At 48.3% G+C, this 19,656-nt stretch overlaps 1 protein-coding gene across 1 annotated transcript in view; it reads left to right on the forward strand.

Annotated features, from left to right (window-relative positions):
- Nucleotides 1–768: 768 nt before the first annotated feature.
- The window catches only part of LOC143934788 (protein-glutamine gamma-glutamyltransferase 6-like), a 74,159-nt gene continuing 55,271 nt past the window's right edge, over nt 769–19,656 (forward strand). Inside the window, exons 1-3 of the mRNA XM_077458413.1 lie at nt 769–927; nt 2,083–2,254; nt 12,177–12,309. Of these exons, the coding sequence (XP_077314539.1) occupies nt 769–927; nt 2,083–2,254; nt 12,177–12,309 (464 nt within the window). The remainder of the gene's footprint in view (nt 928–2,082; nt 2,255–12,176; nt 12,310–19,656) is intronic.

A 19,656-nucleotide genomic window follows, 5' to 3' on the forward strand; every position in this document is an offset into this window, starting at 1 on the left:
TATCGGCTCGCGCCTGCCTGCCTCTCCTTGCTGGCCTTCCAGACATGGTAATGGCCTGAAGGGAGCTGGGTAAAACAGCAGTTGGGTAGTTTATATTGTGCTGGAGGCACACACAACTTCCAATAACTCCTGCAGATGGCAATTGGGCTCAAATAGAGAACAGCTATGTAGGTGGATTATAGCGGTATGTACTGGGTACAGAGCACGCAGACAGCACGCACTATCTCCTAACACTACTGACTGCAAGCTCTATTATTAAAGATATATAAATATAGTGAAGTGAATAGTGAATATAGCGGTGTATACTGCGGTCAGGGCACAGACAATAACCACTACACAACAGCAAGATAGGAAATCAGCCAAAAACGATTGGTGTGTACTGTGTTGAAGGTACACAGAACACCCACTGCTTCAGATGCTAACACACTACACAAGGCCGCCTCAATGGCGGCCTTATATAGTGTGGGGCGTGCACTACACAGCCTCAGCTATGATTGGCCACAGGCATCCTGCCTGTGGCCAATCATGGCTCTCCTCGCTGCTGGCGCTGCGATTGGCCAAGCATGCGGGGTCACAGTGCATGCTTGGCCAATCATGAGCCACCAATGCACTGCGCCATTGCAGTGCATTGTGGGCCGTGCGCGCCACACAAATTTTGACGCGAACGGACCAAGAGTTCGGATTTCGTTGAACGGACGAACAGCCGATGTTCGAGTCGAATGTACGTTCGACTCGAACACGAAGCTCATCCCTACTCTTGGCCTATCTATGGCCAGCTTAATACTGGAAATAAGAACGAGCCAGAAGAGCAGCATCAAAGAAGGCCAGAGAAGCACCTGTCACCTAAATGCTAGCGCATTTAGACCCCGTAACACTCATAAGAACACCCTTCTAGCATACACGGAGTGCTACTTCCCTTTGGCTGCTGTCAGATTTGAACTCGATACAGCTCTCCCAATGCAGTCATATCATATATTCACAGGGATGAATAGCAAACACATCTGCCAGCAAACAGACTTGTGGTTCCCAATGAAACACAAATGGGGTGATGACCACACTTATAGTTTATTGACACGTCTTCCAGCTGTCTAACAAAAGTCTGTACCTCAGTATGGACGTACGGCTGGAGAACAAGTCTGCAAGAGCAAATGTCATTCACTGATCACAGTTTCAATGTTTTGCAGGCTCATTTGGAAATCAAAAATAAACACTTTTTTTTTGTGCTTACATGTGCATTTATAATTTTTAATCAAAAGTTAGAGTTAAGACACTTAGTTGTATCTGATAAGTGCAAAAAAAATTTGGATCTTGCCAGAAATTTCTTGTGAGAGGAGATGAAAATTAAGAAACATGGCTAGTAAAAGAAAACAAATACAGTCACCAGTCATAAGAACTGGTAAGCTGCAATGTAATATATGTTTGTTTTTAAATATGATTCATAGAGTAATTCCTAGGGTTCACTCAGACCCAAGTGGACCTTCTATTGGCAAAGAGGGCTACATGCTACTGGGTCCATGTCATAGTGTCTCTAGAACCCTCTAGGCCAGCCATTCTCAACCAGTAGAACCCTGGGGTTCCTCCAGAGGTTGCTAGGGGTTCCCTGAGCTGTGGCTGATGAACCCCCTATTTGATGATGCCTACAGAGTTCAAGGTTCAGCACCACTTAGCAAAGCCAACAGCATGACACCAAATATCTTTTTATCTGTCTTTAAGGGTGGCATTCTAAACACAACTTTAAGGGGACATTCTTCCTATTGACCACTAATATAAGGAGCATTGTTCCTATGGAGCCCTGATGATTTGGTTTTAGTAAGGGTTCCTCGAGACATGAAAAAAAAATTTGGGGTTCCTCTAGGGTTAAAAGGTTGAACAAGCCTGCTCAAGGCATAGGAAGTTAATCCCTTCCTCCTGTACATTTACATAAATTGATAAGGTAATTTTATTTTTGTTTTACTGTTGTTACTATATCATTAGTGCTTTATTTGGAATTCTAAAGAAATGAACAGATGTATTATCAATAATTTAAAATTCTACACACATTTTCTACCAATCTGATGTATAAGTTGCCTGTTTTCTTTAAAGGTTAACAGTAATGATGACAATGGCGTGCTTCAGGGCAGGTGGGATGGGAATTACGCCGATGGTCGCAGCCCTTTAAGTTGGTCAGGAAGTGTGGCCATACTGAAACAGTGGGCAAAATCTGGTCCAGTTCGGTATGGACAGTGCTGGGTCTTTGCTGGAGTACTATGTACAGGTACATTTAATGCCTCAACCACAGCATCAAAACAAAAATATAACCAAAAATGCGTTTCCCTGTACAGTATGATTCACAAATAACACATTTGTCAATAGCAGAAAAACAAAGCTGAAGGGCTTATCTCATGCAAATATGTGTTTACTAAAGTCATATGATTGAATTATAGATTATGATTGGTTGTCATATAGTTCTTACTTATCTACAGCCGTGGCCATAAGTTTTGAGACTGACACAAATATAAATTTTCACAAAGTTTGCTGCCTCAGTTTTTATAATGACAGTTTGCATATACTCCAGTATGTTATGAAGAGTGATCACATGAATTGCAATTAATAGTGAGGCCCGGAGTGCAACGACTGGAAGGAGTATAACGGAGGACCGGGCATGACAGGGCTGGATAAGGGCAGCAGGGGGTTAATTTGGATGCAGAGGCTGGGAGGAGGAGCCGGGAGAGTCCGTTGCTGGAGGGGGGCGGAGCGGCATAAAAGGTGGAGGGGGCGGAGCTTTGAGTCAGTCCGTCGGAGGGGAACCAGAGAGGAGGCAGTTGTGTCGCTGCTCCTCGGAACATGTCGGAAGTGGATCGTCTGCTTGCGGAGCTGCGGCGTCAGGCGGAGGAGCGTGGACCGGACTGGCTGCGGGCGCGGATCGGTGGACTGGCGGGAGCGGTCGGATCGAACGAAGGGGACGATCGAAGGGGTGAGATGCTGCCGCGCGGAGGTCTAGGCCTCCGGCGCGTTTTTCTCCCGGACCTGACCCTCGGCCGCCTCGTATGGTTCGTAGCCCCGGGGAGGATCGTTCTCTTCTGCCGGCGAAGAGGTCTCAGGGGACTGTGGGGGGTGCTGAGCGGCCTTCACGCCGCGTACCCGGGGGGGGGGAGGGGCGGGCGGGCCTCGTGGACGGCGGGCGGCCATCTTGCCTGCGGGGGGGGGTGATGGGGTTGTGGCTTCTGGACGCTCTGCTGAGGTGGGGAGGGCGGCCATCCTGCCTGCCGGGGGGGGGTGATGCTGTTCGGACTGCTGGACGCTCTGCTGAGGGGGGGAGGGCGGCCATCCTGCCTTCGGGGGGGGGGGGGGGGTGGACTCCTTGGTGCTGGTGGACGCTCTGCTGAGGGGGGGAGGGTGGCTCGGGGTGGCTCAGCTTTGGCTCCGGCTGCTCGGGACGGGGGAGATGTCACAGGGCCCGGGCAGGTACGTGGATCGCCTGCGGGATGCTCTGCTCAGCGGAGATCAGGAAGCGGCCAGGGGTCTGCTGCACGTAGGGCTGGCAGGGCTGGTTCACATCGCCAGACTGCTGTGGATGGATCGGCCGTGCGTGTGGCTGCTCCCCTGCGGGTTGCACCGTCGGCCTCCGGGGTCTCTTCCCCCGGGGGGCTTACACCACCGCCTACGTGGGGGCCAGATGATCGCTCGGAGGGGGAAGTCTCGGAAGATGATGAATTGCCGGATCCTAGCGGTGCTGTCGCCGGCCCGGCGGTGATGAACGCCCCGGGGCCGCCAGGTGAGTCCCCTGATGCGTTGTCATTGTCGCATGCATTGCAGGGCTTGTTGGGGGGGGTACAGGCGGGCACAGGGTGGCCAGTGCCGCCGGTGGGGGGGGAGCCGGGGGGGGCGGGCGTCTCGGGTGGGGGGGTGCCGGGGGGGGGGGGACTCTGCCGGGGCCTTGCGGGATCTGATGGATGGGCTGCGGGCGTTGGTTGGTCGCTTCGACCGGGGACAGGCCCCACCGCCTGTGGCCCCGTGGGTGGCTCCCCCGGCGGGGGTGCCGGAGACGGCCCTGGGGGCCGCCGTGGCTGCTCCCACGGCGGCCCCTGTGGCGCCCGCGTCGGGGCCAGTGGCGGCTGCGGACGGAGGGAAGAAGGATGCGATTGTGCGCGAGGACATCGTGCGGTTGGCCGACGCGGCGCGGTGTGAGGTTTACGTGTGTTTTGAGGGCCCGCTGGGGGCTCATTTGAAGCAGGAGGTCCGGGAAAAAATTTGGAAGGGGGAGTTTGTGGAGATTTTCTCACTTCTCCCGTTGGAGAAGTTTAACTTGGATAGGGTCAAGCCCGACGATTCCAAGAAGGAGGACGAGGAGAAGCGGCGGTATCGGCTGATTCCGCGCTCGTTCTCCAACTGGCTTCAGGCGTTTGCCATCTTGGCGAGTGTCATCGGCGAGAAAAGCCCCGAGCATTGTTCGGCGCTTTTCTGTTACATGGATGCGATCGGTGAGGCCCATCGGGCGTATGGGGGGGGTGGCGTGGCCCCGGTACGACGAGCAGTTTCGGCAGCGCAAGGCGGTGCGGCCGGAACTGCGTTGGGACCATAAGGACATCAGCCTTTGGATGCGGCTGATGTCTTCGGCGAGGGCTGCGCCTCAGTTTTTTCAGGGGGGGGCCGGGAGTGCGCCTACCTCGGGACTGTCGGCCGGAAAAAAGTGGGGGGTTTGCTGGCAATATAATGAAGGTGCCTGCAAGTTCGGGGGCACGTGATAGTTCAAGCACGAGTGTTCCGGTTGCGGTGGGGCCCACGCGTTGTCCCGTTGTTTCCGTAAAGGGAAGCGGGCCGGGGATGCCGCTCAGAAGAGGGAGGACGCCGGTGATGCTGGCAAGGATGCTCCCTTTTCTAAGTAGGTATCCGGATAGGGCGGCGGCTCGGTTGTTGGAGGCGGGGTTTCGGGATGGCTTTCCGATTCCGTGCTCGTTGCCGGGGGTACCGCGGGTTGCCAGGAATTTGAAGTCGGCGTTGGAGCGTCCGGGGGTGGTGGGCGAAAAGCTGCGGAAGGAGGTGGAGTTGGGGCGCATGTGGGGGCCGCTTGCGGACAAGCCATGGCCCGACTTGGTGGTTTCCCCGTTGGGGGTGGTCCCCAAGAAGGAGCCGGGGAAGTTTCGGCTCATTCATCACCTGTCCTTTCCGAGGGGGGGCTCGGTGAATGATTTCATCGACCCTGAGGTGTGCACTGTTTCTTATACGTCATTTGACGCCGCTGTCCGGTGGGTGCGGCGGTATGGGCGTGGGGCACTGATGGCCAAGGCCGATGTGGAGTCGGCTTTTCGGCTGCTTCCGGTTCATCCTGATAGCTTTCGGCTGTTGGGATGCTGCTGGCGCGACGAGTATTTTGTCGACATGTGCCTGCCGATGGGTTGTTCGATCTCCTGTGCGTACTTTGAAACGTTTAGCTCCTTTTTGGAATGGGTGGTGCGGGATACGGCGGGTCTGGAGTCGGTCATTCATTATTTGGATGATTTTCTCTGCGTGGGCCCCCCTGCCTCCGCTGTGTGTGCGATTTTGTTGTCCACGTTGCAGCACATCGCGGGCAGGTTTGGGGTTCCCCTGGCGGCTGATAAGACGGAGGGTCCGACGTCTGAGCTGAGTTTCCTGGGGATCGTGATTGATTCACAGGCTATGGAGTGTCGGCTGCCAGAGGCCAAGCTGTTGGATTTGCAGCGGGAGATTCGGGAGATTCAGGGTCGGCGGAAGGTCCAGTTGCGGACCTTGCAGTCGCTCTTGGGTAAACTGAATTTCGCCTGCAGAATTATTCCCATGGGGAGGATATTTTGCCGGCGGCTGTCGGCGGCGACAGCGGGGGTCAGCGTTCCTACTCACTTCGTACGGCTGGGGGGTGAGCACCGGGAGGATTTGCGTGTCTGGCACGAGTTTTTGGCCTCTTACAATGGCCGGGCCATGTGGATGGCGGGCCCGGTCAGTAACTTTGATTTGGATTTGGTTACGGACGCGGTGGGTTCCTCGGGTTACGGGGCGTTTTTCCGGGGACGGTGGAGTGCGGAGCCTTGGCCGGAGGCTTGGCGGAAGGCGGGGTTCCTGGGCAACCTGGTCCTGTTGGAACTGTTTCCGATCGTGTTGGCCATGGAGCTGTGGGGGGAGGAGTGTCGGAATCTGAAGTTGCGCATTAATTGCGACAACATGGGGGTGGTGCAGGTGGTGAACCGGGTGTCGGCTTCTTCCCCTCCTGTGATTCGTTTAATGCGGCGGTTGGTCCTGCGTTGTTTACAGCTTAATGTTTTTGTTTACGCTGTTCATATCCCGGGCGTGGAAAACGAATTGGCTGACTCCCTATCTCGTTTTCAGTGGGACCGGTTCCGGGAGCTGGCGCCGGGCGCAGAGGCGAACGGGGCACCTTGCCCGGAGTGGATTTGGAAGCTGCCCTTGGAGTCGCTGCCGGATGGATTCGGCGGTCAGTGAGTGGGCCCACCTGGTTGGCCTATTCTAAGGTTTGGTCGGAATGGTCTGGTCTGGTTCGGGAGGCGGGGGTGGTCGATCGGGTTGCTGATTGGCGGTTGTTGGTGATCTATTTTGTGGCTCGGAATATGGAGTGTGGGGCGTCTGTGTCTGCGATCGGTCGGAAGTTGGCGGGTTTGGCCTTTTTGTTTAAGCTGTTGCGGGTGGAGGACTGGACGAAGGATTTTTGGGTGCGTCAGGCGTTGAAGGGTTATCGCAGGCGCTGCAGGGTTCAGGATACGAGGAGGCCAGTGACGTTTGCTATTTTGCAGGCGATCTGTGCTCAGTTGGGGGGGGTGTGTTCTTCGGAGTATGAGGTGCGATTGTTTCGGGCCGCTTTTTCCTTGGCGTTCTATGGGGCTTTTCGCGTCGGGGAGCTGGTTAGAACGTCCAAGCACGTGGCCGGGGGGTTGTTTGACGGGGAGGTTCGCTTAGGGGCGGACAGGGTGGGCCTCTGGCTGCGCAGGTCCAAGACGGATCAGCTGGGCAGAGGGGTGCTGGTGTCGCTGTTTGCTTTACCAGGATCCGGGGTGTGCCCGGTGTCGGCGGTGCGGGATTTTCGCGCTGTCCGTGGTGGGGGGGAGGGTCCGTTCCTGTGTCAAGCGGAGGGGTCCTTCTTGTCGAGATACCAGTTTGTTTCGGTTTTTCGTAAGTGTTTACGGGCGGTGGGCCTGGATGGGAAGGAGTTTGCATCCCATTCGTTCCGGATCGGGGCGGCCACGGAGGCGGCCCGGTGTGGTCTGGATGAGGCTGCGGTTCGCAGGATTGGGAGGTGGGAGTCGCGGCGTTTTCGTTCTTACGTCAGGCCGCACTTGGTTTTACTTTAATTGTGGTGATATGGGCTCTTTAATAAAAAAAAAAAAAAAAGGGGTTTGCAATCCAGCGTAGGACGTGCACGGGACTCTGTTGGTGATTTTCCTGCACTACCTGTGCTAGGGTTGCGGGTATGGTTCTGTTTTCATATCTGTCTGTTACTGTGTGTGAATTTGTGTTATGCTCGATGTTTTGTTCCTTTCCCTGGGGGTTTTTTACTGGTGGGTTGTTTGGGTGGTTGAGGTGTTGTTAATTTCGCTGGAGTGACGCTGGGGCCTGGGGTTGGGGTGCTTTTACGTTGTTGTTTTTTCTTTCAGATGGAGGTCCGGCTCGCCTCGTCTGGATCGTGGGCCACTCCTATGTGTGTTGGGGGGCCAGGAGAGGAGATCAGCGTCCGGAGGGCAGGCAACTGGGGATTTCCAGGGGGGAGGCGTGTTTGCGGTGGTTGGGCGTCCCTGGGCTGCGCTGGGGTAGTTTGGTGGCGGAGATTGAGAGACATGTGTCTCGGGGGGGTCCCCCGGCGGTGCTGGTGATTCACGCGGGGGGGAATGACCTGGGGGTCGTGAAGATCCGGGACTTGCTCGCGGATATCAAGTCCGATTTTCTGCGGCTGCGTTCCCGCTTTCCGGGTACGGTACTGGTGTGGTCGGACATCGTGGCGCGGACGGCGTGGCGGTGGGCTCGTTCGGTGTCGAGCATCCAGAAGACCCGTATTCGGGTCAACAAGGTTATTGGGCGATTTGTGGCCAGTCAGGGCGGGATTGTGGTTCGCCACCGGGAATTGGAGTGCAATGTGGGTATGTACCTTAGGCGGGATGGGGTGCATTTGTCTGATGTGGGGATTGATTTGTGGTCCTTGGGTCTGCAGGAGGGCATCCGAAGGGCGTTGCGGGTGTGGGGTGTCCTGCAAGGGTAAGGTAGTCACCCTTGTGGGCTGTGGCGGTGTGTGTCTGGTGGTCTTTGACGGTTGGCGGTAAAAAGCAGAAGTCATCTGATATGGGGTGGGGGGCCCATTGCTAAGATGGGTCCCTCCGGTGTATTCCTGAACGTTGGAGGGAATACCGGTATGGTTGTCACTGCGGAGGTTGTCTCCGAGCGGTCACAGCTGGAGGCCTGGAGAAGTGGGAAGTGGGTACCGCAGTGGCTTGTTGGGTTGGTAAAGTTATGGGTCACCGTCAGAGATCACCAGACCGGGCATGTTAGCTAGATGCTATTTCGTTACCAGATGTGTGTTATTGGTTATATGTTTATGTTTATAAGTATATTTTTATATTGTACATTCTTTCGGTTATATATATATATATTTATGGAGATATATATTTATATATTTTTGGTTGGAGTATTTTTGAGGTTTGTAATAAAGGCTGTTGTGGCCATTTTTACTCCAAAGCAAGGTGTGGTCTCTTACTTATGGAATAACATGGGGGGGGGTGGAGGTTGGAGTATATGGGCAACAGGTAATAGTGGGGGGCCTTTAGACTACCCTGGTCATGCAAAATCCCTCTTTGCCATGAAAATTAACTTAATCCCATAAAAAATATTTCCACTGCATTTGTGTAGAAGTCTTCAGGGGGCCCAAGAAAGTCCAGCAAGCTCCAGGAGCGTCTCCTACAGTTGATTCAGCTACGGTAGCAAAGGCAAGAGAATTCTTGTTGGGCAGTGTATTAGTTAATTTGCATTTCATTTTAATGGTTCAAAGAATGTCAGAAGAAATGGTCAGCCCTCACACATGTCCACTTCATCAAATCTGGCCCTCTTTGAAAAAAGTTTGAACACCCCTGAGCTACGGGATCATGACACCAACAGTGCAGAGCTTGCTCAGGAATGGCAGCAGGCAGGCGTGAGTACATCTGCATGCACAATGAGGCTAAGACTTTTGGAGGATGGCCTGGTGTCAAGAAGAGCAGCAAAGAAGCCACTTCTATCCAGAAAAAACATCAGGGGCAGACTGATATTCTGGTTGTTTGCGCCCGCCCCCCCCCCCAAAAAAAAACACGAACCGCCACTGGCCAACAGTAAAGCATCCTGAGACCATTCATGTGTGGGGTTGCTTCTCAGCCAAGGGAGTGGCCTCACTCACAATTTTGCCTAAGAACACAACCATGAATAAAAAATGGTACAAAAACATTTTCCAAGAGCAACTTCTCCCAACAATCCAAGAACAGTTTGGTGAGGAACAATGCCTTTTCCAGTGTAGCAGTACCCCCCCCCGCATAGGGGCTGCTTGATATTTCGGTCCACCTGTCACCCTGCCCAGCCCGACATTCACATCCCAGTCACTCTTGAGACAATGAACAGTCCATATGTTTGTTTTGTATTTTATTGAGGGATTTTGAACTTGGATAGGGTAAGGGAAATTATGGGGTGCCCAAAGTCAATAGTAGAATTGATTAGATGATTAGATGGAACGTCTATTTACACTTCTAGAGCTCCAGTCTCCTCCAGCACAACACTTATTTGCAGACTGTTCTCTCTCCTGTACAATACTTGGTTCCAGGCACAGCTAGCACATGGTGTCAGGTCACCTTGAGGTGAGGTGACAGATGCACACCGTAGGGATCAGGAGTGCACCGCAAGGTTGTGGACCCTAAGGCTGACTGCTGCGGACGGGAGACAGATCCCACCGAGGTTAAAGCGTAAGATTCCCTGGGGCACGGAGTCTAAGAGCCAGCAGGTGTTCACCAGAGCCTCTAGTGGTGAAGATGGACTTGGCTGCAACTGGCTCCAGGTCGCGACCCCCAGGGTCCCCCAGCTCGCACCCACAGTAGGCAACAGGAGGGTAGGGACAGTGAGGGATAAAGCCAAGGTCGGGGCCACAAGCAGACAGGAATAGTCAGGGACACGCCAATAGGTCAGGATCACAGGCAAACAAGGATAGTCAAGGACACGTCAAAGTCGGTAACTGAACAACAGACGAGCACACGGCAGGTAACAGGAAGCTAAACACACAAAGGAATACACAATGGTTGATCAGCAGGGTTGGCCTGCAGTGCACAGGTTAATATAGAGTTCTCTGATAGGAGCTAGGGTGGAGTCATGCCAGAGGATGGATTACAAAAGCAGTCAGGTGAGGGTCGGCTGGTCTCTAGAGATGAACACATGGAAACAGGTAAGCAGATTAACTCTATTGCATAACCATGACACATGGTAGGCCCAACTCTGACTCTGTCGGGCCTTAGAAACTGTCATTTTCAGGCAGGGACTGCGGGCCCCTGTAATGTAGCAACAAACTGGTAGAAAGAAAGGTCTTTTAGTGCTAGCTGTCCTATGGTGGACTACTGCTCCCAGTCAGTCCTCTTCAGGCCCTGCCAGCCCTCCTGACTGCAGCTGCCTGACTTCACTGCCCATGACATCACAGTCTCTCCTGCTGGTGCTACATCCATCTCAGACTGCACACTCCCAGTCTGCTCCGGCATGCCTCCCCAGCTTTCCCAACTGTGCCTGTCACTCACCAGCCCTCCTGGCTGCACTCCAGTGGATCCCTCCTAGAGACTTGCCTGGAAAAACTAGCTCCCATCGTCTTTCTCGGTTCCTCTCTGTGCCTCCTGTCTAGATTCTTCTTTGTTTCTCAGCAAGGCTCCAACTTGCACCAGAACCCCTCAAGCCCAAGTTCACACAATCTACCCAGACTAGGGAGTGCCTCAAAGGCACCAACAACCTAGTGCTCCATCTCCAGGTTCTTCCACCCGACAACTCCTCCCCAGCTGGGTTGACCTTGGGTATTTAAGGAGGCCTGCCCCCTGCCAATCCTAGTTGGGGATTGGTCAGGGCTCCCTGAAACACCCCAGACAACTTCATCTCTCTTCCCCTCCTTCCTTCTAGAATCCTCTAGAAGTAGAAGGGAAGTAACTGAAAGATGATGCTATCTGTGAGTCACCAGCCTACACTGAGCCAACAAAGTTAGCAGGCCTGATTAAATTTACCTGCACTTACAAAAATCCTACTTCTAGCATCTACCTAAAGTAGAGGGTGCTACACCAGCATTAGTTATCACTTTTGCCTTATGGTGGCTTGGGGGTAAGAAAAACAAAATTTTGGGTTAATGGCCAGGAAAGTTCCTAAGGGAGTCCCATTGGGAACATGTGATGAACAAAAAAATGAAACAAATTCTGACAAAATCCAAGCATTGATTATGCAAGAATGAGCTACCATCAGTCAGGATGTGGCCCAGAAGTTGATTGACAGCATGCCAGGGCAAATTGCAGAGGTTTTGATGAAGGGTCAACACTGCAAATATTGACTCTTTGCATAAACTTAATGTAATTGTCAATAAAAGCTTTTGACACTTATGAAATGCAGGTCATTATACTACAGTATACTATAGTAAAATCTGACAAAAACATCTAAAAACACTGAAGCAGCAGACTTTGTGAAAATTAATATTTATGTAATTTTCAAAACTTTTGCCCACAGCTGTATATCTGGCATAACAAACCAACAATGTACAATCATTGTACAAGCATTGTGGTGACTCTTGGAATTTTATTAAGGTTATACCTTGAGTTATGATTGATTTTTCGCTTTGTTTTTGATTGTATATCTGATATGAGCATTATTATGTATGTATATACCGTATTACTTAATTATGTATGTTTTTTACACATGTAGAGATTGTAACTTATACATCAATAAAATTCCTTTATGATCACCCCATTACATTTGTTTGCTGTCATGTGCTTCATGTAAAGTCCCATCTGCCCTGGGTGCAGACCCCTTCCTCTCTTGATTCAGACTGGGATGGAAATTTAAGACCTTACCAGGCCATTATTTCATTTAAAGTCCCTAGGGATCGAAATGTGTGACCATGCACCAGGTCATGCTTTCCATAAAGTCCCTAATAACCCTTCCTTTTTGTTTTGAATGTACAATCATCATGTTTTTATTTCTTTTAGTAATGAGATGCCTAGGCATTCCAAATCGCGTTGTCACCAATTTTTCCTCTGCTCATGACACCGATGAAAATCTCAGTATTGATACTATTTATGATTCAGACGGGAACAATCTGGGAGGAAAAGACAGTATTTGGTAATGAATGAATGAATAGCTGGTCAAGAGAAGATATTTCTTTCTTTTTTTTTTTTTTTATTCCTCATCAGTAAATATACTGTATTTTCATGCTTTGTTCTGTGAGAAAATACCACCCTATCTACTGTATATTTCGGTCCATAGGATAGAGTTGCTTGCTTTAACCAGTTCCAGACTTCCCACCACACATTTTACTGGACACAGCGGGAGCCAATCAGCGGGTCTTGGGGACCCAATGTTCGCCGCTACTTAGCGATCTCTCCCGACAGAGGCAGAATGGTGGTCTGCCCATGTAAACAAGGCAGATCGGCATTCTGTCAAAGGGGAAGATGGAGATCTTGTGTTTTTTCCGCTAAGCAGGAACACAGATCTCTTTGTTCCCTCAGTCAAAGCATCCCCCACACAGTTGGCAAACACTTCCTAGGAGCACATTTTTTTCCTTTGAACGCCCCTGATGTTAATTCCATTCCTGCCAGTGTCATTAGTAAAGTGACAGTGCATTTTTTTTAGCACTGATTGCTGTATTGGTGTCACTGGTCCCCAAAAAGTGTAACTTAAGCCGCATACACACTATTTTTATCTTCAGATTTACCAAAATCATGTAGTGCAAGGGCTTGCCTGATTGCATATAAGCTGAAACTCCTAAGGTTTGACCTCATATTATATGGTTTTGGCAAATCTGAAGGAAAAAAATTAGCAGAAAATCGTATAGTGTGTATGGGGCTTTACTGTCAGATTTGTCCGCCACAATGTCGCAGTCGCACTAAAAATTTCTTATTGCCACCATTACTAGGAAAAATAAAAATGCCATGAAATTATCCCATAGTTTGTAGACACGATAACATTTGATTAAACCAATTATTATATTTTACCAAAAACATGTAGCAGAACACACATTGCCCTAAATTTTATAAAGAAATTAGCAGTAGATTTTTTAAATTATTGGGTGTGTTTTATAGCAGAAAATAAAAAATATTTTTTTTTCAAATTGTCTGTCTTTTTTTGTTTATACCGCAAAAAATAAAAAATTCAGAGGTGATAAAATACCACCAAAAGAAAGCTCTATTTGTGGGGGAAAAAAAGGACATTCATTTTGTGTGGGTACATTGTTGCATGAACGCGCAATTAACAGTTAAAATAGTGCAGTGCCAAATTGCAAAAAATGCTCTGGTCAGGAATGGGGTGAAACCTTCTTGGGCTGAAGTGGTCAATGTCATATAGAAAATAGAGACCTCCACAATAAAACGAATGCCCTGTACACATGATAGGACCTTCCGACAACAAAATCCCATGTTTTTTTTCCGACGGAAGTTGGCTCAAACTTGTCTTGCATACACACGGTCACACAAAGTTGGTCGGAAATTCCGAACGTCAAGAACGTGGTGACGTACAACACGTACGACGAGCCGAGAAAAATGAAGTTCAATAGCCAGTGCTGCTCTTCTGCTTGATTCCGAGCATGTGTGGTACTTTGTGCGTTGAAATTGTGTACACACGATCAGAATTTCTGACAACGGATTTTGTTGTCGGAAAATTTGAGAACCAGCTCTCAAATTTTGTGCGACGGAAATTCCTATGAAAAATGTGTGATGGAGCACACATTTTGCGTAGGAAAATCCCATTGTGTGTACGGGGCATTAGAGATGCTAGTAAATATAAAGCCATCCTACTAATGCCGCCATTGGATAAGCACCAACCTTAAAGTGATTAAATTATCACCTTATAAAACAATCCATTTTGTTTAAAATAGAAACGAAAGGCAAAACATTTGTGTATGGGTCGTGGCCTGGCGCACGAGGGTGATGGACGCTTGAGACGGAGCTCCGGTATAGAACAACGGCTCTCGCAGCATTCCGGGACGAACCGACACACCATGGGCAGACTTTCCAAGGGGGGAACCCAGCACAACCACCCAAGGACACCGGGAGCCTCCAAAAACAAGGCAATCCCCGACATTTTCCTGTCCCAGGGACAGGGAAGGAGAGGCCCAGCGGAAGCCAATATGGCGCAGGCTAACACGAGGGAGGAGGAGGAAGAGGACTTTGACACAGAATCTCTGGCGAACTCCGAGGAGCTGGTAAGACACTCTTCACCCCCTGACCACCCTCTTACACACGCAGCAATGATGGAGATAGCTGCAGACATTAAATCGTCTTTCTCCACGGCCATAACCGACCTTAAAGCAGACATACTTATGCTGACTGAGCAAATGGCGGCAGGGGAGAGAGCAGGCAAACAGAGGGACAGAGCTCTCCAAAGGCTAGAAGAAGTCTCACACCAGCATTCCCTCCATCTGATAAACGTCAATAGACATTTAGAGGACTTGGACAACAGGGGACGAAGATCGAATATCAGAGTCAGAGGAATACCTGAGACGATCACCCCTGACCAAAACAGAACAGTACTCTGCTCAGTTTTTAACAAACTGCTAGAAAGGCCCCAAGAATCCCCCATTGAATTCGACAGAGCACACAGGGCGCTCAGACCTAGAGCCCCTGATCCTGCTCCACCTCGAGATATTATTTGCTGTCTCACAAGTTTTACATTGAAGGAAGAAATCCTCCAAAAAGCGGGACAAAATGACCAGATATTTTTCAATGACACCTCAATCCAGCTATTCCAAGACCTCTCCCCTATCACACTGAGAAATAGAAAAGCTCTCAAACCACTGCTTGATGTACTCAGAGAAAAAGGAATACAGTATAGATGGAAATTCCCCTTCGCCATACAGGTCTCTTATAATGGGAAAACCCACATGCTGCGCACACCAGATGAGCTACCTGCCTTCTGTAATTTTTTACAAATCGATCACAATTACCAGAATGGTACCAGGAATTTAAACTTCCTCCCTCGGTTACTACCCCAACCTCCCCTCCACGTATCTCGCCAAGTAAATCGCCATTTGTAAAAGGTTTGGGCGGAAAGAAACAGAAACTCTATGATAACTTTAATCTCTGCACCCCACCGCACAAATCTAGCAAACTCAGAGACAGCCGCTGAAACTAACCTGTGATTTACTGACCCGGAGACCTGGACTTATTGAATTATAAGGAATAACTGTGATTAAACGCTTTCCATAGTCATAAAGTAACATTGATATCCTGTTTTAATCCTTTCCTCACAAAAGTGGCTTTTTCTGCTTCAACCACAAGATGGCAGCATCATACAATAAAAGGATATGCTAACTCTCACACATGTTTTCTACGTTGTCCAACACAAATGAATGAACTAACTTTTCTCTATCCTCACAAAATAAGCTCAGGGACCACACCGAGGATTTCCACACCACTTTGAAGAACATCGCCAAGCAACCGGAGCACTGATACTCAAGTGGTCGATACCTCTACTCTCCTTGCTGAAGACTTATCGATGTAACAGACGAACCATTGTGACACCCCACCAACCACACAGCGTTCTTCAACCAGCACACAAGGTAAAAGCTTACCTTTTTATTTTCCATTTTTCTTCTGCACCCGCATTGGGAAACATCTAAACCACCCACCAGAACCCACCAATTCCCCCAGGATCAAACCACAGAACAAGACCTCATAGTCCCCTCTACTCAGACCCTCAACATTTGGGCCTAAGGTTTCCCATCTACATACCAGAGACTTTGATAAGCTCAACTGCTACCCCAATTAACCTCGATTGTACTTTTCAAAGCCTGGATATGGTCGTTCAATTTCACCTAAGAGATCAACCGAACTGACAATCTGAGTACAGCGTTTCTTTATCCCACAGGAACTCTGGAGCTCTACAAACCCCCACCTATACCATACTAAAGGGTACGCTTCTATTCTAAGCCTGCAAGGAAACTATTCAATCTACGTCAGAACAACTTATCACTATGACCCTTTGTTTTTACATACGCTTAATTCACAGGCTAACCTTTTTTGTCTCCGGAACTAGTAGAGATGCTCAGGGCTCTGAGCTATTCGTCCACTCGGACTTGATAACGCTCTGATTTTTCTTTTATTTATTTTTTAATTGAGAGCCGTTGCTCTCCCGGTTTTTTCATGACATTCAATAGTTCTGTTTACTTATTGTTGTTTCATACTTATTGATTATCTATAGATAATTGCTCTCAGTGGGTCCACGCCACGCTCCCACAGAGAAACGTTTTCTGTTCTATTTTATATGCTTACGGACTTTGTCCTTTCATTATTATCTTCTCACAAATATACTGACGTAAAGACGATTATTGTAACGCTTACGTCACCTCCGTTATTACCCTTTTCTTCCTTTCTGGATTTTCTTTTTCCTCTCTCTTCTGTAGCTCTACCCCCTCTCCCCCTCCTCTTTATTCTTTGCTTAGTCAAACCCCTTTTTCACCTCCTCTTCCTCTTCTCCCCTCTATTTTCTCAACCTCCAGTTGTTAATTATTGCATATCTAGAACTGGGCAAATCACCCACCATAATATCACACAATGTTAATGGTTTAAATATTCCCACGAAAAGACATAAATTGTTACATGAACTCAAAAAAAGCAACCCACAGATTGTATTCTTACAAGAAACACACTTCAAAAGTTCACAAGTTCCCAAATTAACGAATAACCTTTTCACACAAGCATTTCATGCGTCAAACCCACAGGCTAAAACAAAAGGAGTCTCTATCCTCATAAACAAGAACTTCAAATTAGATGTCCAACACCAACTAATAGACCCTGAAGGTAGATACTTATTCTTAAAAGGGACAATAGGCAACAAGCTGATTACCCTAGCAAACGTTTATTTCCCCAACTCCTCCCACGTAACTTTTTGTAAACTAGTAATAGACGAACTCAAAGGCTTCGCAGAAGGATGTATAATTCTGGGAGGGGATTTTAACATCCCATTGGAACCACACCTCGACACCTCCTCAGGCAAATCAAGCATAGCTTATTCCACTTTAAAAAAAATTAGAGGTCTCTTACAATCCCTTGCCCTCATTGACACTTGGAGATCACTGCATCCTACAGAAAAAGATTTTACATTCTACTCCTCAGTTCACAACAGATACACCAGAATTGATCACCTTTTTATTACACAAAGAGATATACAGAACTTGATAAAGGCTAAAATTGGATCTATTGGCTTTTCAGACCATGCCCCAATAGCATCACAAATTAACCTCCTCAACAGCCGCCCCTCCTCCTTTAATTGGAGGCGAAACCCTTCACTTTTGGCAGACCCAACTGTTCAGACCCAGATCCTCAAAGTGTTAAAAGATTACTTCTCTGAGAATATTTCTCAGGATACCTCCCCAATAACGGTGTGGGAAGCTCACAAAAGTGTCATAAGAGGAGAACTGATCAGATGGGGGGCTAGAAAGAAGAAGGAGAAAGAAAAACACATAACTGACCTAGCCCTAAAAATCTACAGACTTGAATTAACACATAAAAGATCCCTAGCCCTTTCAGGTCTAGAAGAACTTACAACAGCTAGGAAAGAACTCCAAGATATACTTGATAATAAAACTAAACGGAATTTATTCTTCCGAAAATCCTTGTATTATGAACATGGAAACAAGGGAGGGAGATTACTAGCGAGAACACTTAAAGACACCATGAACTCAAACAATATTTACAAGATACGCACCAGAAATGGCTCTATTACTCATGACACCCGAAGAATAGCAGATACATTCCATAATTACTATTCAACATTATATAACATTCCAACACAAACAAGGAAGCAACCAGGCTTCACCACTAGAGATCAAGCAATCACTTCATATTTAACGGAATGTACAATGCCATCTCTACCTTTAGATGACACTGACGCTCTAGAAACGCCGATCACCACAGCGGAAGTTTCCAAGACTATTCATGACCTGACAAACGGGAAAGGCCCTGGTCCAGACGGCCTGACAGCCCAATACTATAAAATCTTTGACCAAACTCTATCAGAACACCTGGCCACAGCATTTAACTCAATTACCTCAGGCAGTAGACCTTCCAGCGAATTCTTAGCAGCTCACATAACCATCATACCCAAGCCTAACAAGGATCCCTCAGAATGCACAAACTATAGGCCCATATCACTCCTCAACCTAGACCTAAAAATTTTAACTAAAATTATCGCCAATAGACTAAGACCAATGCTAAACAAGCTTATTGGACCTGAGCAAGTGGGCTTTATGCCTAATCGCGAGGCAAAGGAAAACACCACTAAGTCCATAAATCTAATCCACAGGATGAGGCAGGAGGGAGTCGGAGGCCTTCTCCTGTCAACTGACGCGGAGAAGGCCTTCGACCGAGTCGCCTGGGACTTCATGTTTAAGGTATGTGAACATGTGGGATTTGGACAAAACCTAATGAAATGGATGCATGCTATTTATTCGAATCCTAGTGCAAACGTTAAAGTGAATGGCTCCCTATCAAATACGGTTCTTATCAAAAATGGCACAAGACAGGGGTGTCCACTCTCACCCTTACTCTTCATCCTGTCGATCGAACCCCTGATCAGAACAATAAACAAACATGAAGCGATTCACGGAGTTAAAGTTCAGAACAGGGAATACAAAACTGCAGCGTACGCAGACGACCTGCTCTTCTACATCACACAACCGCATATATCAATCCCCAACCTATTGAAAACATTCCATGACTTTAACCACCTTTCCAATTTTAAAATAAATCAAAAAAAATGTGAGGCCCTGGGTTTGAATTTAGACACACAAACCGAAAAATTAACCAAATCCAATTGCCCATTTAAATGGGAATCGAACTCCCTGACATACCTGGGGATTCATCTCTCCCAAGACCCAAGTTCCCTATACTTACTCAACTTCCACCCTCTCCTGACCAAAATAGAAATAGACCTAAAAAAATGGACGAAAGGGAAATTCTCTTGGTTTGGCAGGGCTGCGATTTTAAAAATGGCAATTCTGCCAAGACTATTATACCTGTTTCACACCCTCCCAATAGAGTTGCCTGAGTTTTTCTTTACACGTCTTTCCCGCATACAAAGAAACTTTCTGTGGGCAAATAAAAAATCACGCATCAAACTTACATACCTTTATAGATTAAAACACGAAGGAGGGATCGGATTACCTGATTTCAGGAAATATTATCAGGCTGCACAATTATCCAGAATTATAGACTGGCATTGCCATGCCAGCCACAAAGATTGGGTAGACTTAGAAAAAGCTTACTCCACTTTGGACATACCACATCTCCCATGGACAAACTACCTAAACCTCCCTCTCTCAATTAAACAACACCCCACTATTAACAATACACTCAAAATATTCAAAAAAGTCGCAGTCCCTCTAGGATTATCCACGAACACAGGACCTCTTTCGACGTTAGCTAATAATCCAGATTTTATTCCCGGACTTAACAACCCAAAGATGTACATTAC

The sequence above is a fragment of the Lithobates pipiens genome, unplaced genomic scaffold (assembly GCF_037356315.1).
Source record: "Lithobates pipiens isolate NorthernLeopardFrog02 unplaced genomic scaffold, aLitPip1_a1.2 Scaffold_28, whole genome shotgun sequence".
Taxonomy (NCBI): Eukaryota; Metazoa; Chordata; class Amphibia; order Anura; family Ranidae; genus Lithobates; species Lithobates pipiens.